The following is a 23,907-nucleotide window of genomic DNA, read 5'->3' as shown; positions in this document are numbered from 1 at the left end:
TACTGATGATGATTATTAATTTAGAAGTCAACCATTGTTGCTGTTCCGAGTAGCCAGCGCATCGAATACTATTGTCATTGCTGCATGCCGCTCTATGGTGGTGACCTTGTTTAAAGGAGGGCATACAACACAAAATGAAGGGAACGTGACAATAAATGTTCAACAAACTTTAGACGAATGTTAAACGCTCAACATTTTTGTCACGGTTTATGGGTGTTTGCCAAACTCGTGAAAGCGTTTGACTAGACGATAATAATTAAGAAGGGGTGTCCTGAGCCTCTAGCTATGGGGGGGGGGTGCTCAGCCCCCTACAGTGCCCCCACCCCCTTCCCCCGACGCTACGGAGCGGTGGCCACACTGCTCCTGCACGACACCGCGCGCGTGGCGACAGCGGCCGAACGTCCTTTGCACTACGGACCGCTGTCTCCCACGATCGTCCTCTGGGATCAAAGAGACGCCTCCGTACCGACGGGGGGGGGGGGCAGCATATGCCTCCCCGCGTGTCAGCCACCTCGCATTCTAATCGTCCTGATGCGTTTGCCGCTCCGGTTGAAAGGCGCGCACCGAATTACCGTGGCGATTGTGGGTGCTTTTCTTCGTGTGCGCCAAAAGCTATGGGAACATAAAAATTATGATACTAATAATGATGATTCGTGTTTGACATTTACAATGTAGCAAGCTGTAAGTCTCGAGGGATCGCTGAAGTGGTTTGTGCTGTCACTGCCGAAGCTTTTGGACAGATGGCAATTTTCTGCAGGTGTTTTGATGGGAGCGCGCGCGCGTGTGTGTGTGTGTCTGTTTATGATCAGATTACTTTTTAAATAGTTGGAAACCCTATCCTGCTGTGGCAGCTCTGTTTGGAGAGAAGGTTACACACACAAACACATGGTCAGTCTGTGTCAGGGCTGGTCAGAGTTTTGAGAATAATCCGATTGAAAAAATAAAAACAAGCATTGATCTTGCTAGACTTTTTTTTTTGCTACTACCGTAATGAAGGCCTCTCGATGATGACAGTCATGGAGGTTGTTTGGCAATACTTCACCACGCTAGTCAGTGTTGAAGGAGACAACCAGATCCCCCTTGATATCCGTGGACAGAGCCGGCCCAGCCACTAAGCGACCCTTGCAATTGCAAAGGGCCCCGTGGCTAGCAGAGGGCCCCCTAGAGTCACTGCTAGCTAGTGGGTGAAAAAAATCATACATCAAAGGGGCCTCCAACCAAATTTTGCTTAGGGCCTCCAAAGGTCTAGGGCCGGTTCTGTCCGTGGAATTGGCATCACAAGCCACTGGGTTCTTTGCACGCATGTCGCTACAGCCCATTGCGTCGGCCCTCCAACGATTTTTCTTTGGTGAATTTCGATTTGATGGTGTTTATCAAATTGTCACGCAAAACGAGGCTATTGAAACATGCACACGACGCGAAGCACCCTCGGATAGCCACACGGGGTACCGTGCGCTTGTTTAAGCTGTCACGTCATACAGTGCCCACGTAGCAGAATGAGTTATGTCTAAATTCTACGTTGCGTATGCGCGCATGAAATGCGGCGTCGTCGACAGCCACTGGAATAAAGCCTCCGACAAGATCGCTTAGCCTACTTGCCCTCTTCCCATCTTATTGCCGTGTAATATATCAGTCGTCAGATTGCCGGGCGTGGAGATTGAGTGGCCTGTTGAGGAGAAGAATAACTAAATGCGTTGTCGGGGGGGGTGGGCGGGCGGTTGCTGCCGCGTGGCTGTTCGGCATCCTGCGTGACGCTTGACTCCCACGAGCTGCGAGCTTCTTCAGATAAAGGAATCGGTTCCTGATTTTGGAAGTGAAACGTCACGCCGAACAACAACGCGCTGGATCGTGCAGAAACACATCATAGAGCCGTAGCAGCGCAACCGCCGCTCCTGTATAACCACTCAGATGATGTACAGCACGACCGCGAAAACAAACCTTAAACGTGTTTTTTCTTGATAATTGGTTTTTTACCCTTTTATCTGGCAACAAAACTGACATCTTTTTTACAAGGAGTCATGTTTGCATAGACCACAATACCTGCAGTCATAATGCAAACAAAAAACACAACTCTGATAATGTATGCACTGTCCTTGAAGTTGATTGGCCCACACCCGAGACAGCTTTCCTTAGAGCCTAGTCTCACAAGGTGTTGGACCAGATGACGCCAAAAGGCGCCCAACTCAAAGACAATGCTCCATCAGAGTATGAGAGCTCGGGGTAAACATTTACACCATTGGAACCTCATTTGCCAGAAGAAAAAAAAATGGGGTTCCAATGGTGTTTTTTCTTCTTCAGGTTTCCGTGTGCTTCGCTCTTTCTCTCTCTCCACAGTCAAGGTGCAGGACCGTGTGTCCATTGCAATAAGTGGAAACGTGCACCACTTAGGGAAATGACTTCAAGAGAGCGACTCGGCTGGGTTGGTCATTTCTCCGGAGCAGCAGACGGAGAGAAGCCCTGATGTCAAATTAGCGCGCAGTGGCGTACACAATGAGAAAAAAAAACCCCACTCGAACAGGGCTGGGCGCTGATGGGAAGATCTCATCAGATTACAGTTCATAAAAAAATGCGCTTGTCTTAGACTGACCTTGAGAACGAATCTGAAAGTTGGGTGAATTACACGTTGATGAATGCGATTCTGTAAGGATGAAAACGATGCCTCCCGCACCCACCTCGCTTAAGCAGTTTGATGGACTGTCACAATCCAGGGCTGTGATCAGATTCAAGAATGGACCTTTCTCGTCTCGTTTTCACCTTCTCGTTTGCTTTGTTTCTTGCTCTCTCTGTCTCGCTTGTACAGCTTTGTTCACTCCGTTAGCTTAAATGCAGCGCTATTAACTCGTCATTCGCACGTGATTTGCAAAGCATGTGAATAAGCGGCCCTCACATACATTGCCGATTACTCGGTGCGTGCACCGGGAGCGTAGGGATCGATATTTCGTCGATGCATCGTTTGCAATCTAGCACTCAGAATCTGAATATTTATACTGGAGGAGGAATCCGATGAGCTATAAAGCTCTTTTTCGCAGATGTCCAGTGCACAGGTCAGAACGTCACAGCGACAAACAGTACAGACACACGATAGGAATGCAGAGCATAGGACAGGTCAACAAATCACTGAAATAGCACAACAACCGTACGCCTTGTCACATTGTGGAGAGGCCGTGGATAGAGATTGTCTGATGATCACGAAGAAGCTGACACTGGCCTCGGTTCCATCTGCACGGTGGGATGAGAGAGGTGGTGACGTAGAAGGGAAGTAATACAATAATAAAAATAAAACATAATAAAATAATTCTCACGACGTTTCGGCCACAACGCAAGCAGCCGTCCTCAGGTGAAAACCAGGTCTGTCGAGGCGACAGCGTCTGAATGAAACAGCACCATGCTTGGAGCAAATATTTTCACCTGAGGACGGCTGCTTGCGTTGTGGCCGAAACGTCGTGAGAATTATTTTATTATGTTTTATTTTTATTATTTGATTACTTCCCTTCTACGTGACTTTACCGAAAGAACCAAGAAGATGAATCCCTGCAGTCACGAAAGCTTTAAATCGAAATTTAGAGGTGGTGACGTTGCTGCTGCTGCTGCTTTATCCCCCGCGTGGCTGTGCCAGGGCCTTGCTCGCGCCCTCTCTCCTCCACCCTCACCTCGCCTGCCTTGAACTCCCCCACCCCATTTCAACCATAATCTGAAAACAAATACAAGCACAACTCCGTTCCGTGTCTCCACGTATACAGCGTGTTTTAATCCCTCAAGCTATAATGGCTTCCTAAACCCATGTCGAGTGATGGTGTCTCTTATTTAAATCGGACTTATATAATGGATGTATGAATTATTTATTTATAGTTTGTGACGTGCTTACCATTTCCTCTAACTTTGCACGCCTATCGTTGTTTCTGTATTGTTTGCTGTTGTCACTTGCGGACCCGCCCACGCTTGGACATCCGTGGAAAAGAGCTTCATAGCTCATCGGATTCCTCCTCCTGCAGTCTAAATAACAAATTCTGATTCAGATTTACTTACTGCACTTGCTCAGCAGGGCATCCAACAAAGACGGCCACCGCTTCGAGCTCTTTCAGCCGCGCTTCTCCGGCCGTCTGCAATGCTCTTTCCGATATTAGGAAGCCACTGGACCCATTGACTTTTAAGAAATCGAATTTCTTTAGAACTGTTTATGTGTGTGTTTAGTTTGTTGTTCTTCCCCCCCGCGCCGCTGATTAGCACGGTTTGGCTACATACGGTGCAAAAGTAGTTCAACATACACACATATAAACTCTGGACCAGTTTCAAACTTTATGGGTCTCGTCCCGTGGTGTCAGGCCTGCTTAAAAATGCTTCCGGATTAACAGATTTAATTTGCAAGAGCACTCCATATATTCCTAATGTAGTTCTTGAGGTGCAGTCGGATTGAGACACTGCACTTTTACGCACCGGGCGTGGTCAGTGTTCATCGTGCGCCCGTGCGTTGTGAACGTCACGCCTTCATAGGCACTCACTAACAGCAATTGCCCCAACAGTCTGTACGTCCGACCTGGGATCCCTCGAGTCACGGTGTCTCTTTATTTAATCGCCATGCAATTCTGGAGTTGACACAATGCAGGTTGATCTGTATTAGCTAATGGATGGTATTGCAAAGATGCTATGGGCAATTCATTTGCTCTCAATGTTGGCAAACAATGTCCTGCTCGTGGACAGTGCCAACGTGGTTGCATGGTCCACTCGCGCTGCACTTGGGTCTGTGATCAGTGTCCTTACAACAACAAAACACGCCCCATGACGGCACAAGCAAGACGTGACTGACCACGTCGTCGCAAACACAGTCGAGTCTCGCTTGTCCCGGGGTGAGAGGGTTGGCCCGTGTGACACGTCAATGGGGAGAATGTAAATCGGGATAAAAACATGTTTTTATTGCATGTCTCGATTTAAAGCTTTCGTGACTGCAGGGATTCATCTTCTTGGTTCTTTCGGTAAAGTCACGTAGAATGGAAATAATAAAATAATAAAAATAAAACATAATAAAATACAATTCTCACGACGTTTCGGCCACAACGCAAGCAGCCGTCCTCAGGTGACCTGTTCTTCACCTGAGGACGGCTGCTTGCGTTGTTGCCGAAACGTCGTGAGAATTATTTTATTATGTTTTATTTTTATTATTTTATTATTTCCCTTCTACGTGACTTTACCGAAAGAACCAAGAAGATGTTTTTATTGCTTACCTAACGTCGAGTGGCAGTGGAAGACTTAGAACGTGTCGACTTGTTTGTATTTGCTTCTTAAAACATCCTTCAGTGTCCTTCGATCTTCTTGTAGAGACGACCGGGGCTGAACGAGAGAGACCTCGTCACCTCGCAGCAGCTACCACGGCGTCCTTGACTCATTGCCCGTTTTGTTCGCGATCGGTTCTTCACCGAGCCTATACGGTTCTTCTTTGCGCATCCTCGACTTGTTTTTTACTTGCGTGTGCGCGTACAACGTCACATTTGGTATTCTCTCCCGATCCATTCTAGAACCACGTGTCCCAAACCACCGGCGTCATCATGCCTCTTGGAACTATCAAGGTGTCCCCTATTGTACCGGGCATTCGCTTATTGCTGCAGTTATTGCTCTCTGTAGTCGAAGCACTTTTGGAATTCTTCCTCGCCTGCTCGTGTCCTGCCATTCCAATTTTTTTTTATTCGTCAGATTTTCTCATACTCTAGCACTCAGAGCCAAACGTCAGTATCAGCACAATCCGTTGTTTCACACACCTTGACTTTATTTTGATATATAGTACATATATATTGCTGAGCTCTGCCTAAAGGACTGTGCTTATGTTATTTAAAAAAAAAACATCATGTGGATGACCACAATTGTTCACGCAGTTGGAAATTCTCTCTCCCACTTCAGCAAAAATAAATTATTGCTGTGGTTTCCTACCTGATGATGATTGCTTGTGTTGCGATCGAAACGTCGTGATTTATTTTATTTTATACCTACGTGACTTTACCGAAAGAACCAAGAGTATAATTTTTACATTGTTTCATAAACCAATGTGGATACCTCCTTGGCCATTCCGTAACGTGCCAGGTGTTGTATCTGTTTGTTTTAGTAGTCACGTGTGTCGGATCGCAAGTGATGCAACGACAATTGGTGAGAATGCGCATTCTTCCATCAAATGGACATCTGCGCAGAAGATGTCAGTTGTGAGTTTGGAATAGTTGCGTAAACAGTGTAAGCAATATACAAGTGAGGGGGAAAGTATTGGAGCAGCCCACCTCTTCAAAGACATCTGTCCAGGGTGGGAGAGCAGACGAAAATACATTCTAGAGGGGGGGGGGGGGCTCTCTTCTGCCAGGGGTGACGTGAGAGAGACGTTGCAGGGCTGCGCATTAACCCTTCAACACACACTTGGCACAAACGTGAAAATAGGGCACACAAAGACAAAGATCCCCTGCATAGCCTCAACAGACTGTAGGGGGCAAGTGTTGTCAGCGAGCACCTATGAAGGCCGGAACGGTACACGAGGGGGTGGGTGGCCAGCACTACGCCCGACCGCCTTCGTCTCCCCAGTGGCGATGTTTACACACCGCACCAGGTACTCATTTGAGGCTGAGTCGACCTAGGGGAGGCTCATGACCGGTTCAGATAATCGTCAATGGTGTTGGCCGTGAGCGGGAATCGAACCCGGGTCTCCAAGTTCGTACCGCAACGTAGCGCTAACCGCTACACTACCGCTCCCCACACACACACACGCGCGCGCACACACACGCGCCTGTCTGTGTGAGAGCATTAAACAAAAAGTAATTGCATCCAATTAGCCCTGCGTAGCAAATGAAAATTACGTGATTAATTTGAGAGTGGTGCCCATTATTCCGTTGTGGGAGCCTTGTCACATTTGAATGGGGAGGGGGCGGAGGTGGGTGGGGAGGGAGTGGTTTCCAGGCTCGGTAGGGAAATTAGGCTAAAATGTATTTAAATGACAACTATACCGTAATTGGCAATTTCCGCTTGTAAATAAAATAGCTGTAGTTCTGAATCTTTAGTTTTCATGGCATCTCTACGTAAACTAGTCAATTAGAATGCCTACTTAGATGATACGAAATCCACTTTTGACATGTTCTCAAAGTAACAGAGACAATCACTGCTCGAGCCTTTTAGCAGAGAGACAAGGGCCAAACTTTGAGTGCACACGTGGCTGGATTTCCACTCAAAATCAAACCATTAATCAATTTCTCGATAAAAAAAAACAAATATACAGAAAATTCGTCCTAAATTCACCCCGATCCTTCTATCAACGTCTTACCATGAGAAAAAACAAATCCACTCGGATCTCTGTGCTGACTAAGATATCGAGGCCTCGGTAGTGCACAAGGGGGTGGTGTGGTCAACACCAAGCCCAGCTGCCGCTGTTAGCCATTGCTGCGAATTTGAACTCAGGTCGCCGGGTTTACAGAACAGTTTGATATCGACTGTGCCACCCACTCCATGCCTACAAAGACACAATCTCCCGTAAGCGTTAACATACTTTTGAGGCAAGTGCTGTTTGCGAGCACCGATGAAGGCCAGCACGGCACACGAGGGGATGAGTGGCTAGCACCACGCCCGGCTATCTTTGTCTCCCCAGTGGTGATTATCTACACATTGTGCCTGGGTTCGTAGCACAGCACGCTAACGAACACACACCACGCGCACCACGAATTCTCTGGATACAACGACATGCACAGCTTCTTGGTTCTTTCGGTAAAGTCACGTAGAATGAAAATAATAAAATAATAAAAATAAAACATAATGAAATAATTCTCACGACGTTTCGGCCACAACGCAAGCAGCCGTCCTCAGGTGGAGAGCAAGTCTGTCGAGAAGACAGAGTCTGAATGACAGACCTGTTCTCCACCTGAGGACGGCTGCTTGCGTTGTGGCCGAAACGTCGTGAGAATTATTTTATTATGTTTTTATTATTTTATTATTTCCATTCTACGTGACTTTACCGAAAGAACCAAGAAGATGAATCCCTGCAGTCACGAAAGCTTTAAATCGAAATTTTATTATGTTTTATTATTTTATATTTCCCTTCTATGTGACTTTACCGAAAGAACCAAGAAGATGAATCCCTGCAGTCACGAAAGCTTTAAATCGAGACATGCACAGCCTCCACGTGGCGTGTGCTGCAATCGTCGAGTGGGTTTTTTGGAGCCATTGATACAATTTATATGCAAATGTACAGGTTTGGAAAAACATATTTGCAAAATGTGGCGAATGGAGTGAAATATATCATCAAAAGACTAAAAACAAGGTTGTGTTGAGCTGACCGTTATCAACCTCACTGGGTTACGATGATTGTGTAACCCTCCGCCTGCACTTGTATGTGTGGATTCTCGACACCGGAGACCGAGCAATGGCTTGGGAATTTACCGGACAGAAGCGCAGGAACATTTAGCCTGCATCAATTGCATTTCGTTCTTTTTCAGAACAATTTCAACGTGGGATAACAAGCGGAATATAAAATGTAATAACTGGTTATCCGCATATCTGTTCACGCTACATTCCATCAATTCACCCCGCTGTGATGAGATACATTGCCACGATTCAGTATTACGATTCGACTTATGAATAGATTATTTATTCTATGAGACATCTCCTTTGCCAGTGGCAAAATATAGTAATAGGGTTTTACCCTTTCAACTGGTACAAAAACTGACACCTTTATACAAGGCATCATGTTTGCAATAACGCCTTTTGGCGTCATCTGGTCCAACACCAATGGAGACTAGGCTCTAAGAAAAGCTGTCTCGGGTGTGGACCAATCAACTTCAAGGACAGTGCATATCATTATCAGAGTTGTTTCTTTTTGTTTGCATTTTGACTGCTTGTGTTGTGGTTATTGCAAACATGATGCCTTGTATAAAGGTGTCAGTTTTTTTACCAGTTGAAAGGGTTAACCCCTATTACTAGATTATTTATTGTTTCGGTTTTTTCATCTTGTTTGTGTTGTCTATTGCGTTTCTTCTTTCTCACATTCCTATTTTAAAATCTTGACATTTCAGGGTCTGCCCCCCTCCACCTCTCTCCCCTGGGAAGTTTCTAAATCCGCCTCTTCCTGAAGGTGACATTAGTGTATAATTAAAATAAATAGTAAAAAAAACAATATATTTGCATTTTCAAAATTAAATTATCAAGAAATGCAAATTTTGAGTTGGTGATATGGCCCGAGTGAAAGTGGCTTTGCCGAATCTAGCCGAGGTTCATTGTCCGAATACGGCGGATGTCATTGTTATTTACTGCGGGTGTAGTGACCAAGCATTCTGCTTTAAAGTCGACGTTAAAGATTTGAAAGAGAATAGGCGTTTGTGTGACGGCGTGAGGGTCAAAACTGGCCAAAAAAAACAAAATAACAGCAATTTACTCAATGAGGGTATACATAACAATCAGCAGCTCTTGCTGGCAGACTAATGCTCAAGGTGATGCTTGCAAATGAGGTTTACCGCGGTCTCTTTTGTTAGTTAAAGTGACAGCTTGGAGAGGCCTTCACCTAACACCAAACAGGATGGGTTCGGTCTGAGCGAGATTTTGGGGACCCATGTTCTTTGGTCTGGCCTGGTGCTAACATGGAGCCAGCATGATTGTGTCAACAAGGCACAATATACTCTATGAGACCTCCTTTACCAGTGGCAAAATATAGTGATAGGTTTGTACCCTTTCAACTGGTACAAAGACTGGTGTTAAAATGTTTGCATTTTGACTGCTTGTGTTGTGGTTATTGCAAACATGATGCCTTGTATAAATGTGTCAAGCATTTTGACTTCTTGTGTTGTGGTTATTGCAAACATGATGCCTTGTATAAAGGTGTCAGTTTTTGTACCAGTTGAAAGGGTAAAAACCTATCACAAGGCACAATATATTAATTAAGGCTGCAGCCTAGCCCAGGTTGGTATTTTGTCAATGATACTTAGGGGCTTTGTTTGGCTAGATTAGAGCAGGCTTTCCATCATCGACACACGTGTGGTTAGTGTGTACTATCGCCAGTTGCCGCTCACCCTATAGCACTTCAGAAGCTTTCAGAGCGGCCTTTGACATCGACAAACCAACCCTGTCAGCATCCTAGTGGCTTTGTTCCATTCCATCGCCATCACTGTTTTTTTTCCTCGCTAAAAAAATATAGAATAGTTATAATGGCGTACTCTATTTGTGTCCCTACCAGGTGTGTGTTTACGTTATGAATTCTGTGGGAACCCTGTTAAAGGAGGGCAGCTTCCTTAACCTTCCTTTTTAGATTCCTAAATAGTTTCCTGCAGTTTATGCACATTGGTTGTTCTAGCGACTGCGTCATCAGTAAACACATGGATGAGAGAACACACGCAGATAACGTAGATCATTTTGGGAGTTGTGAAATATAAGTGGCTTGCAGTGGCGGCTCCTGCAACATCTCTCAGGGGGGGCAAATGTCTGGATGATTGATAAGGATAAGGTCCACCCATGCAATGGATAAATTAACAGCTTAAGCATGTAAAGGCAACTTCACTTCTTTAATATTAATGAAAAATAAAGTGACTCTTACAATACATCTTGTTTGTTTCTATACTCACTATTAATATACAATCCACTCAAGTTTCTTTTATTAAAGATTCCACTAGGTAGCGACAAATTATATTGTTGGATGAAACGTGCTTACGTATGATGACGTTAGCACGTATGATGACGTAAGCACGTTAGGGCGAGCCCTCCCGGAAGCCATAGAGAATGCATTGCAGCGCCCCCGTTCGAAAAAAAAACATCTTTGAATGTAAGTCTATGGGGCCACTCGGGGCGATTCTCAGCCGGAGTGAAATCGCCCAAAAAGAGGCGGTACTCCACAGAACGTGACATGACGCTGATTGGACTATATCCAGAGGCTGACAGTGACGGCTAGCGTGACTCTGTGGTTGAATGACATTGGTGGTGCGTCGCCCAATCGCCCTAATGAAGAAACCGCCCCTGGTGGCTTGGGAAGGACATGTTGCTAGAAGGGATAATGGACAGTGGTCAAGACTAATTACGGAGTGGCTGCTAATGGAGGGAAACTTGCCCAAGAGTGCATCCACTACGGAGAAAGGGCAATAAAGTAGGCTTGTGTTCAGAAGCTCCATGGTTTACTGTATCTCAGGATCATGAGAGATTGTGGAGAATTGAAGAGGCCTTCATTCGGCAGTGGATAGATCATGGCAGTTGCTAGTGATGATGATACAACTTTCAGGGGAGGGTAGTGCCCTGGTTCAAAAATAAACAGACTTGAGAACCTTCCACACTCCGTCACCACTCCTGGCACATGAAGGGCTGCACACTAACTAACCTCTTCATGTATGTACTGAATGTATATTGGACCTCTTTCGCATCGTACATAGTCAACCGTGTTAATCCGAGGTGCGAGTGAAGCACAACAGACTATACACAAAAAGCTGTCCTAAATAAATGCGTTTTCAACTTAGATTTAAAAGTGCACAGTTCCGATGGGCATCTAATGTCAGAAGCAAGAGTGTTTCAGACAGTTGCTGCGGTACAGCTCTAAGCATGAGATTAGGTTTTCTCCTTTTTTCTGGAAACAAAACAGGTGTTGAGACGTTAATACACCAAACTGAAACCTTTTACAAGGAATCACGTGCGCATTAACCACAATACTTGTGGTCAGAATGCAAACAAAAGACACTGACAATATTTGCTCTAAGCACGCGAAGCGATGGCCGTCTCGGTTGTTTTTTGTTAACCCGAGTGTGAAACCTCACAGCCAGCGAACAACCATTACCAGACTGCGGCACAAAACGGACCGACTCGGTTTTCTTGTCAGTCGGCTATAGGCAATAGTTCACAACAAGCCTCTCCGAGGACGAGAGGACTCTAGCCGCCACGCATATAAAGGATTTATAGTGAAAAACTTTGTTTTAAAAAAAACGCTAATGCTTAACCAGGCAATTGGCCGGATAGCAAATGCTTGTGTTGAAAAAATGCCTGCGACCAAATCACCCGGGGGAAAAAAAGGATCGAAGCACGATGGACCCTGTATAGTGCATGCAACGGGTGGTCACCGTGCACAAACAGGTTGCTATAGGCTGCGGGGCTACGTGGTGGGCAGCAAAGGGCAGTGCTGAGAATCAATGTCTGGGAGAGTGGGGGTGGTGCATCCTCTCTGCTGCCACCAACTTGCACTAACCAGCGCGGTGTGTGTGTGTGTTGGCGAAGTATCGTGCCACCCGTGTACGCGACGCGCCGTGCAGCGTGTGGATAAGGTCCTCATCCAGCCGTGGATTGACAAACGCGCACGTGTGCAGCGGGGGAATTGGGCTCATGTCAAAGGCGTTGGTAACACGGTCGAAGATGCGCGCACGAGTGGACACGCTGCGCCTTTCCAGCGGTTGCCGACGTTGCACCCGGCGCGGTGCGGCGATCGACTCGTCCGCGCGCTCCTCATTAAAATCCCCTCGCGACGCAGCGCTGCGCTCGGAACACCGTCGAGTTGCGGATTGAGCGCAGAAAAAGATCGAGTCCTTAAATGCGCGCTCTTAAAACGATCAATGCAGCGGGGGGGGGGGGACGACGGTGCCTGCAAATTTGATTGTGGCGCGTGCGGCACCGTCGAACGATCGAGTGGAACGCGATGTGGGGGGGGCGATCGCACGCCGAGCGCGCAATAATCACCTTACGTACGCAGTGCCGGTGTTGGTTTACGGAGTGTCTGTCCGCTGGACACGTCGCCGCTCACATTAGCGGCACTTTACCCGCGCCGCGCGCAGCGACCGCAGCGCTGGGTAAATCCTACGTCGCTGCAACGCAGCGGGCCGCAGCCCTCGGTGTAACGGTTAGCGCACCGGACTTGCAATGCGGAGGTCACCGCTTCGATTGAACCTCCTCGTCGTGCAGCAGGTGAAACGATGGTGTGAGTTGCTTGAATCCCCCCCCCTCCCCCCCCCATCGCTGGCCACCCAGCAGTATAGACACAAGAGCACGACACGGCAGGTCGGGGTTTGTGGTGGTGCAGAGTGCGGGGTATTTCCGTCTAGCCAGTTGGTCAAACACCCTCTAGAGGGGGGCACTCCAGAGCTCCGTCTCGCGGCGACCCTTCCACTAGCATGTGGTGCGAGCCGGGAATTGCGGTGCTGCACCTTTGACCTCGCGCTTCTTCCTCTCGCAGTGTCACAGTCGTTACTGCCGCGCTTGGAGCTGTTCACGCGCGTATTTTGTTTGTTTCGGCTCTGGTGAGCAGCGGTGGCTGCTGTGGTGTCTGCTTTTGTGTCGAGCCTGCGGCGTGGTTAATATTCCGTGCTCCCAGGGGAGGTTCCCTCCCGTCGTCTCGCACTCGCCACTGTCAGGCGTGCGACGAGGCCGCTCCTGCTGCGTTGCGAATAAAGATCTGTGGTCAGCGGCTTCGGGACCAACCAAACGTTTCATTTTGTTTTAAATAAGTGCGTGCGTTAGCTTGCTTTTGAATACTCTTTTCGTGCAATGATTGACTTTAAGTCGTGGACTGTGTTCTGCTTCGTAGAGCATTAATCGCGTGTAAAGTAAGACGATTAAGATGAAAAAGGCCACTGCTCCATAATTCCATGCGCACATCTCTCAATGCGCATAAACACCACAGAGACATGCATGCTTGGGATTGCACTGGGAGACAGAAAGAGGAACTCATGGATTAACGAACATGTGCAGCTTAACGACATGATCCAAACGGTTAAGAAAATAAAGTGGACTTGGGTACAACACACGGCTAGAAGTGATGACGGCCGATTGGCCAAGATTAATAAAGGAGTGGCAGTCTGGGAATGGAACGTCTCCAAAGAGAAATGTCCCACCCAGGAGATGGAGCGATGAAATTGGTTCTGTGCAGACACTCGATAACTTTTCGCATTGCTCGGTCGTGAGAGATGGGGGGGACTTGGAGAGGTCTTCATCCAGCAGTAGATTGCCCATGGCTGATCATTATTATTCGTTTAATAGGTGCATCGTTCAACGCATGCATAGTAGGTGGTCATGAACAGCACTTTTCCCACCAGTTCAAGGATAAATGAGATATATTTGTTTTTGTTACATACAAATGGACATCTTATCATTCACGACTAACAGTATCCGAGTAATAATGTAATAGCAACTGCTGGCATACACTGCTGTTGATTCTGCCAGAAATTAGGATGTGCTTTTAAAAGTCGTGTAATGTTCTCCGTTGTAAACTTTGCCGCCATTAAAAGATCTAATTACAACAACAAGCTTGTTATTTGTGAATTAAGCGCGCTTTATCAGCTGCACAGTAAACCAAGCTGTTGTTCGTATTGTTTTCCCTCGGCTCCCTTCCACGGGACTGTCGCACGAGTGTTTCGTGATTCATTCTAAATAAGTATAACCCGTAAAAACAAATTTTTACACTATAAATCCTTTATATGCGTGGCGGCTAGAGTCTTCTCGTCCTCTGGCTTGAGATGGCTGCCACCTATGGGCCAGATGATTGCCTGCCACCATTAAGCAATTGGTAATTAAATATTTAATCTGTTTTCCATAAACAGTGTAAAATTTAGGAAAAAAATTTTCACGAACATTGATTGTCTCGCACAACCCACTTCCCGTGATTGGATCACGGGAAGTGGGTTAAAAAACGACCGAAAGATTTGCACGGTCGTAAGCAAGCAAGCAAGCACGCAAGCAAGCAAGCGAACTTAATATAAAGGATTTAAAAAAGAAATGTGGACAGCGGCGGTGGGATGGCGTGGAGTTGCCAGCGAGACGGATTAAGTTGCGTGTATTTGGTTTGGTCCAGGGGTAGAGAAAATACAGCCCCCGGATCACGCGTCCCGACTTGATATGTGGCCCACCAACATGAGGACTACGACACTTCGAAACAGGCCCCAAGCAACATCTGTCCGTCACGACACGCATCCTAGCTGCACTAATCGGATGCGAGAGGGGCAATACGTTTGACCTGGTAACATTGCCGTTCTAATTGTAGTGTGCTCCGTCACTTTGGTCACCGACAGGTCCTCTTGCAGTGATGGATGTGACTGAGGTGCGAGTGTGTTCACGTGTGATTGCCCACCAACGCTATTTGAATGACACATTTAGCCCGAAGGAAGGAAGAGGTTCCCCAAGCCCTGGTTCGGCTAAAATGAAGGGAGAATGCCACATCTTGTAAAGGTTATCTGGTGTGTAGTGAACAACGTTATTCAGAAAAGTCCAATTCGGATCTCACTTCACTTGAGCATGGGGTAGCACTCACCTCCTGTTGATGGCCCTAAGCCAGTTGTGCAAATTGCACATTAATATGGCAGGGACAGGTCGTTCTATAGCATAACCAATGTTGACTTCCCTCGAAAGTGGCTCACCGAGATTTGAACTCGTAACATTCTGATTGCAAGCCGCTCCGTGCTCTAAGCACTGCGCCATTATTGCTCCGCGCAGCTCAAATGTGAGATAGCATCAGCCTGGCTTTTCGTATCAGCATTCGGAAGCATTTATCTGGGCTGCCCTGCGCGATGCCGCGATGCACATTCTGCAATCTTTCTCCAGATGGGCAGACGCACAGCCTCGATGATCAGCGACGGTGCCCGTACATCACACACGCTCGCGCTCCCCGGTGTCTTGTTAACTCGCGCTGCTGCTGCGCCGCTCACAATGCCAAAATGATGGCTTTCGGACGAGCCTCATCGCAACGCCACGGCTACAGATAATTGCAACGACCAGGGTCCCGTTCGCCTGAGGCCGCCGCAACAAAATCCCTCTCATTGCTTTCGCAATTCTCCGTGGCCTCGCACCGTTCACCTCCCTGATCTAATTTTTATCCTCAGCCTTCCCCCCCGCCGCCCGCCCATCATGTTTCTTCTGCTATTCTCTCTCTCTCTGCCTCCCTTCACTCTCTGCAGTTTGCGTGACGGATAAAAGATCGATCTATTTCCTATGCTCGTGCAGACTGGAAATGGCATTGCGCCACCCTCGCCACCAATTGCTGCACCGTTTAAATGCACATTGCAATGCATGTCTCTTCTCAAATGCATGTAAATGAGCTCTATAACCCTCACAATGATCCCGGCTACAGTGCATGGCATTCATACCGTATCGTCGTATACATTCTGAAATCTCATCTGAATGATGGAATTCTACTTCACGAATATACAATATTCGGAAGCACCTATACATTTTAGCCTTCATATGATTGGGAACATGCTGGAGATGACGTCTGTCATGGAGATGGAGTGATGAAATTAGCTCGTGTGCAGGAGCTACATGGATTGTTCCAACGGCTTGAGAAACCTTTCTCCAGCGGTGGATAGATCTCGGTTAATGATGATGAAACCTAGATATGTTATTTGTAATTGTTAGCACTATGACGAATGCCTTTATGATATGTGTCAAACATCCACAACCCAGTGCCTCTTATTTATATAGAAATAAAAAAATAACCATCGTTTAACAAGAGAAAATATTTTGCTCTTACTGCATACCCCATAAACATAAGCCATGATCTATCCACTGCTGGACGAAGGCCTCCGCAAGTTGCCACCATCTCCTCATGTGTTCTCGATGCAGCAATCGATCTAGCTCCTGCACATCATGAGCTGATTCTTGTCACTCCATCTCTGCTGTGGTCGCCCTCTTGAGCGCGCTCCCACCCATCATGTCACAACATAAACCGCAAAGCGCAAAAGGTTTGTGTATGCCCGCCTTGTTTACCTGTCCGTTTCATCAGCTCACCCATCCATCTATCTGTGCGTCAATATACACCAGCCCATCTGTCTTGTGAGTGTTTATGTAGTTAAGTATGGTTTGGATGTCAGACACTGCGTCACCCTCGATGACAGCTCATTGACTGAAACCATTAATAATCCATTGGTTTCTATGTCTGGCCGAAGAGGCTTCATCTCTGGTTTTGTAGTTAACTCTGGTCTCTGTCTCGTCACATGCTTAAACATCACACGCGTGTGCTTCCTCTGATTTGTGTCACCCTTTTATTACTGACTCAACAGACCGAGTAATTTGACGCATGCTTTTGTTATTCCTTATTAGTTCCCATCATTTTCTATCACTAGTGGGCAGTGCACCTTTCACATACAATCCCACGCAGAGCGCTCACCATGACAGCTTATTGCGATTACAGACATTAAATTACAAAAAAATGGAGTAACTAACAAAGGATTAGACATCATTAAGTACTTTAGAAATAGAGATGATGACACAGTGTGCTGATGATGATAGTAATACTGATGTTAAAGCTGATAATCTGCTCCTGCTGATGATGATGGTAGGAGGATAACAATGATAATGGCAGCCGTTATAATACTGATTATGGTGACGAGGGTAATTCTGATATTAATTCTGATTAATATGATGCTCCATAATAGAGTTTTTTTTTTGGTTAGATGATGATGATGATGATGAAAATGAGGACAATGATGACAACAATGATGATGATGACGATGCTGATGACTATGCCGATGTTTGGAACGATGATGCTGATAATGACAATGATTGCCCCGTAGGTTCCCAGTTCTGGTGCCTGCTGGACATCGTGCCCATCCGCAATGAGAAGCGAGAGGTGGTGCTCTTCCTCGCGTCCTTCAAGGACATCTCGGACACCAAGCGAGGCCCGGCGCAGGACAGCGTCAAGGAGGCCGGTGCGTAGCTCTCGCGAACTGCACAGCTGCCGCATTTGATTTCACCTTAGACGTGTAAGCAGTGCATATGCATACCTGTCAACCCCTTATCAGTGCCCTACCTTGTTACAGACCAATTCAGAGCTTATTGGTCACCGCGTGCCCCGTATAACTCTCAACGTTCATCCTACAATGTCCCATCACAAGGGAGAAACACAAACAAATAGATTTAAAAAAACAAAGATTGCCCGTATTGAAACGGCTGTACGCCGTATGGACCTAAACACTCAATTTCCCTGTCCATGAATATAGGTAAACCGTGTGGGTTGACATTCGGTTTACCCACACACATACAGTGGGAAGCGGTAGCGTAGTGGTTAGCGCACTGCGCTACGAACCGGGCGACCCGAGTTTGATTCCCGCTCACGGCCAACACCGGTGACGATTATCTGAAACGGTCCTGGGCATCCCTTAGGTCGACTCAGCCTCAAATGAGTACCTTGTGCGGTGTGTAATCATCGCCACTCGGGACCTAGGCGTGGTAATGGTCACCCACCCCCTCGTGTGCCGTGCCGGCCTTCAAAGGTGCTCGCTAACAGCACTTGCCCCAACAGTCTGTAAGGCTATACAGGGATATTTGTATTACATACACATTGCAGGGAGCGATAATGTAGCGGTTAGAGCGCTGTGCTACGAACCCGGCGACCCGAGTTCGATTCCCGCTCAACGGTGACGATTATCCGAACCAGTTCTGGGCCTCCCCTAGGTCTACTCAGCCTCAAATGCGTGCCTGGTGCGTTGTGTAAACGCCACTGGGGAGACAAAGGCGGCTGGGCATGGTGCTGGCCACCCACCCCCGATGAGTGAGTGCCAGTTAACTTGCTCCGGTGTCTCAAATGTTGCGCCGGGAGAGCGAATCGAACCGGCAACCTCTGGACCACGAGTCCAGTGGTGCACTGGCCGTCACGCAACGGCAGTGTCCCCCATCGTGACAAAGGACTTGACAGGGAGCTGTACAAGAAAGTAATACATTATTCATGCTACGTTTTCACTAATTAAGCTGCCTTTGTCGGAGACGTCAACGTGGGTGGCTCGTGACAGACGCTCTCACTGACCGGGTCGTGTCCCCCCCAGCAGAGGAGAGACCGCGGCAAAAGGGGCAGACTGGCTCCGGTTTCAACACGAGCCGACGACGCAGCCGCGCCGTGCTCTACCACCTGTCGGGGCATCTGCAGCGGCAGGACAACAGCAAACTGAAGCTCAAAAACGTGAGAGCACTCGCCCGTGCAGGGTGGTTGGGGGGTTATGAGTTCACAACAAGCCGTCGCCAATCTGTGGCCGTCTGGAACGCCCATCGTTCCGATATTAGGAAGCCACTGGAGTTACACAACTTCTAAATCTAGATTGAAAATTCATTTCTCGAGAACTGCTTTTTGTGTTTAGTTTGTTGTCCTTCCCCCGCACCTCAGATAAGCACGGTTGGCTACGTACGGTGTGAAAGAAATGCAACATACATACATGCAATGATCGCGGAGTGAATGATCGCGGCCAGGGTGTGAATTGCACTACGATCCCAGTGTCCATGAGCACGATGTGAAACGCCGGTGGTAGTTTTTTTTGTGAATTTGATGAACATATCTTCGACGTTAACTCTATTAATGCAGCCTAAAACAATGTCCAGATGCGATCAGCATTGGCCTTGGTGAGATAAATGGGTTGAGCATTGTGTTGGTGTGCCGCTGTCTGTCCACCATCATCATCATTTTATTCAGTCATCATACTGTGCTTTGCACAATTCAAAACTTGTCCTAAAGGGCAACATGACAAAAACAAACAGGTGAGAGAGTGAACCAGTAAAATAAAAAAAACTAACATTTGCATGTGGGGAACTCCCCCCCCCCCCAAAAAAAAACATTTGCCAATACACAAACACAATTTTATGGCAGACCGCCAATAGTAAAAATAACAACAACAACAACAACAACCACGGCTTCATTACCCACTGCCATAGTTTGCAGCTCACTCGTCGACTACATGAGGCCACGTGATTGAAATCCACAGCCATGGCAAGAGATACACTGGACACGGTGTGCTGCGTGCAGTTATACATTTCTGGGTCACTGCGAAATTCAACCCTTGTAATAACAACAACAACAGCAGCATTAACAGCCACGGTCCACGTGTCAACCTTGCCGTGCGTATGCGCACGCGTGTGCCCACCACCACCACCACGTGTAGAACGTCTTTGGTCCGGAGAAGTCGGCGCTGCCCGAGTACAAGGTAGCGGCGGCGCAGCGCTCGCGCTTTATCCTGCTGCACTACGGCACGTTCAAGGCCGGCTGGGACTGGCTCATCCTGCTCGCCACCTTCTACGTGGCCGTCACGGTGCCCTACAACGTGTGCTTCCTGAACTCGGATGAACAGTGCAAGTCGTCGCGCAGCACCATGGTCAGCGACATCACCAGCGAGATCCTCTTCATCATCGGTCAGCCTCCCGCACGTCACGTTGCCCTCCTGCCCCCGTCCCCCCCCCGCTGCTCCCAGAGGGCTCCGTGTCACGCCGCGTTGATAAGAGTCCACCAATCGCCTTCTTTTCAATGCAGTCAATTCCTATCTGTTCGCTTAATGGGGAGAGTCCATTTGACTCTGGCGCTGTCAGCTAACATGTTGCTGCAGCGGTGGCATTCGTTCGTTCTCGTCAAAGCAAGGTGCCACTCGCCGAAATCTCGTGACACTTTGCGCGAACGAGTTCTCGAGTACACCCGTAGCCAAGTGGGTGAGCTGTCAATCCATGCGCGGTTTTGGCAATTTGACGGCAACTGCGACTGTGTTAATGTGTCTCCTTAGGCGGCCGCTGCTCCGCAGTCATTTGCATCAATGTCAATGGCAGGATTTTATCTCTTTCTTTCGTTGCAAGAGTGCAAATTCACAAAGACGTTTCCTAAAATGTAATGTAATAAATGTAAATGCTTGGGTATTTGCAGCACTGGGAGATAGGGTTTTTGAATACAGCAATGCATATCCGTCCTGGCTGTTATGAGCACTGCATCTAAAATTCAGCATGCGTTCAGTATCATTCTCAAGGCAGTGAACAGATTGACTACTTCTGGTACGCAGATATATGCACCATTTACTACTGGAGCAATTACACGAGCTGATGTGTAAGTGTAGACATTTCTCACTCTGAGTTTTCGGTAAGCACCAACCACTCCATTTCGATGACATTCATGGTGCCGTGAGATTGCAGCTCTCACTCCTGCTGAGCAGTGAGAGCGACTGCGTGGTTAAGGCATTGAAGGAAGGGCGAGCACGTGGGCCGTTAGATATGAAAATAATAACCTAACTACACAATTAAATTTTTTTATTTTACCAGGTAAGGCCCACTGAGCTATATAGCTCTTTTTCAGAAGCGACCTGGACACAAATCATAGCTCAACGAAGTTGCTTATCATGGGGGAAATTTATAGCAGCCAAATACCCAAAACGCATGTTTCTAAATGTGGAGGGGAAAACCAGAGGGCCCAGAGAAAAATCTACGCAACAACCTCCTGCATACTAGGTGAGAGAATTAAAATCTCGCCACAGTGGCAACTCAATGAGTGTAGGTGATGACAGACAAAACGCGCGGGCATCGTCTAGAACTGCAACCGTCTTATTTACATCTCGTTTTTATTGCTTTGTTTTCTTCCCCTTTCCCCATCTGGCTGCCAGCGATTTTATTCACGTCAAAATCGCCGCAACAATTCTGTGTTCGCACGGCAATTGTTCGAGTGGTGCGTAACGCAAATGTACCCAAAAGCCTCGGTGCTGCATAAAACCGCATCGGAAATCACGCGGCCACGGTGGCACGCGCGCCGTGGGGCGGGATGTCGTCGGCCGGTGGTGGAGGGTGGCGAACACCGACGGTAATCCTGTCTCCTTGTCTGAGCGCGCAGACATCGTCCTGAACTTCCGCACGACGTATGTGAGTGGCTCGGGCCAGGTGGTCTACGATGGGCGCTCCATCTGCCTGCACTACGTCACAACGTGGTTCCCCATCGACCTCATCGCCGCCCTGCCATTCGACCTCCTGTGCGCGTTCAAAATCGCCGTGGTAAGGGCGCCCGGCGGTTTGTGTGATGAGTTCAGGGATCAGTGAGCGAGGTGATGGAGGTGATCTGTAATTACTTTAATCTAGAAAGTAAAATATAACACCACACAGCTTTAAAGTCAGGTATCCATGCGGCCTCGATTCAAACCCCACAGACTCAACACTAACCCAAAGTCTCAACACTAACCCACAGAATCAGAATCAGTATTTATACCGGAGGAATCCGATGGGTTATAAATCTATTTTTCGCAGATGTCCAGTAGGGGCAGGTAATAATGTTACAACAACAAACAATACAACAAACATGATTGTAGTGCAACGTACAAGGTTAACAAATCGCCCAAACATACAAATGAAACTAAACCACTCCTATCCTATCAGGCAAAGCCCGCTGAGGTATGAACTTATTCTTCAGAATGTACCTGTTCACTAATAATATCTCAACAACGTGGCTTACCATTTGGACATTTATACCAGCAAATTCATGTAAATAATCTCAATGTATGTTTTAAATGAAGAAGGGATAAACTCAGAGGACCCAGATAAAAAATCCACGTGACCACGGGGAGAACATGCAAACTCAAAATAGACAGGCGTCAGGGTCGGGACCGAACCCCAACCTCCTCCATACGACCCTCAACACTAACCCACAGCCTGAACACTAACCCACAGACGTAACACCAATATACAGCCTCAACATCAATCCACAGCCTCAACACCAACCCACAGACTCAACACCAACCCACGGCATCAATGCTAACCCAAAGCCTTGGCACCAACATACAGCCTCAACATTTTAAATTACAGCTTCAATACCAATCTACAGCCTCAACTCTAAACCACAGCCCCCAACACGAACCCACAGTGGATGTGCAAAAAAATAGCCATAACACAGTATGTAATTACATTGCTCATGAAATTTGGTTAGAATTACCAAGCAAATTATACATCTTTGCTATTTTTAGGCAGTTTGTGTAGAAATAGCAAGTAGACGTTCATTTGCGCGAATGATCTAACTTACGCACGGTGATCGCTTGAGCCTTTTTAAACAGACTGTGTTTTCGCCATTCTATTCAAGCAAACGAACAAGTTTATAATGAGCAGTCTGTAGCCAGACGTAATGTCTGGGGAACAAAAAGATCACGCTCAGCGTCGCTTTCGTTTCATTGCCACTTGTATCCTTTGCGTTTTTGCGACGTTCCAATGTCCAGCAGTGTGGTGCCACAACACTGCTTTTGCTGCATTCAGCCACCGAATACTAATGGAGTGGGGGTGAGGGAGGTTATTGTTTGATACAACTCAACCGTTGCTGATAGAAAAACAATAATGATATACAATAATGTACAGCCCTTTGTCCATCCACTGCTGGATGGAACGCGTCTCCATGCCGTGTTGTGTGACCATTCTTGACCAAGCTGCCCGGTTTGGGTTCCTGTCTGGGTGGGGCAAATGCCTGGGATCGGTTCAGACCTCGTCCCGCCACTGATGTTAACTGTGGCCAGCAATCAGTCACTAAAACCCTGGCGTGGTACGATTCGAAGGTAGATTTTTTTTAACCTGGGTGGGGGGTTTTGTGACAAGCGCCACCGTGATGTTAGGCCGTAAGTTGCAACAGGGTTTCCAATGCAAATGATCACTGCCATCATTCTCATCGTCGTCATCATTAAAATACAACGTTGGACTGAGGATGGCATTCGAATGGCATGTTTTAAGTCACAGTTCCAATAAACAATGCCATTCACACTTTTGATTTGTAAAACATCGACAATGGATAGTTTGTCTCTCCAAGGCTGTTCGACCACCAGTGCCCCTTACACAAACGTGTGCATGTGCGTGCACTTGTACGTATATTCATTCACGTACGCATCTCTATGCTCGCACAACACACTGCATGGGAACGTGTATGAACTCCATTTTTATGCAGGACCTGTGCATGACAGCCTCTTGCTGATAAGTGCTATTGAATTTGTTTGGTTAGATTCTTGATATTGTCAATCCCTTGTCTGCTGAGATCAATGACGCTTTTTCTTAGAACACACTGGGATGAACACCAATACATTTTCCCACACTAGACATTGTTGTTGTTGTGGGGGGGGGGATGATTTCGACAAGGCTTTAGAGGCAGGTCATCCCGAACCATCGACAACACCCGGTGAGAAGTGCACAAAAGGAACAGTTACTGCGTTACAACAACAAAAAACCCCGAAAGACATAATCTGGCCAGTATTTTTGTCA

General features: G+C 47.2%; 1 protein-coding gene across 1 annotated transcript in view; it reads left to right on the top strand.

The window, feature by feature from the left end:
• The window catches only part of LOC144934328 (voltage-gated delayed rectifier potassium channel KCNH8-like), a 105,521-nt gene that overhangs the window by 38,189 nt on the left and 43,425 nt on the right, over positions 1-23,907 (top strand). The window contains exons 3-6 of the mRNA XM_078860011.1: positions 17,469-17,603; positions 18,717-18,850; positions 19,821-20,067; positions 21,518-21,675. Of these exons, the coding sequence (XP_078716137.1) occupies positions 17,469-17,603; positions 18,717-18,850; positions 19,821-20,067; positions 21,518-21,675 (674 nt within the window). The remainder of the gene's footprint in view (positions 1-17,468; positions 17,604-18,716; positions 18,851-19,820; positions 20,068-21,517; positions 21,676-23,907) is intronic.

This window comes from Lampetra fluviatilis, chromosome 10 (assembly GCF_964198595.1).
Source record: "Lampetra fluviatilis chromosome 10, kcLamFluv1.1, whole genome shotgun sequence".
In the NCBI taxonomy this organism is placed as follows: Eukaryota; Metazoa; Chordata; class Hyperoartia; order Petromyzontiformes; family Petromyzontidae; genus Lampetra; species Lampetra fluviatilis.
Note: the sequence above shows the minus strand (reverse complement) of the source record. Positions and strands in the feature narration are given on the sequence as shown.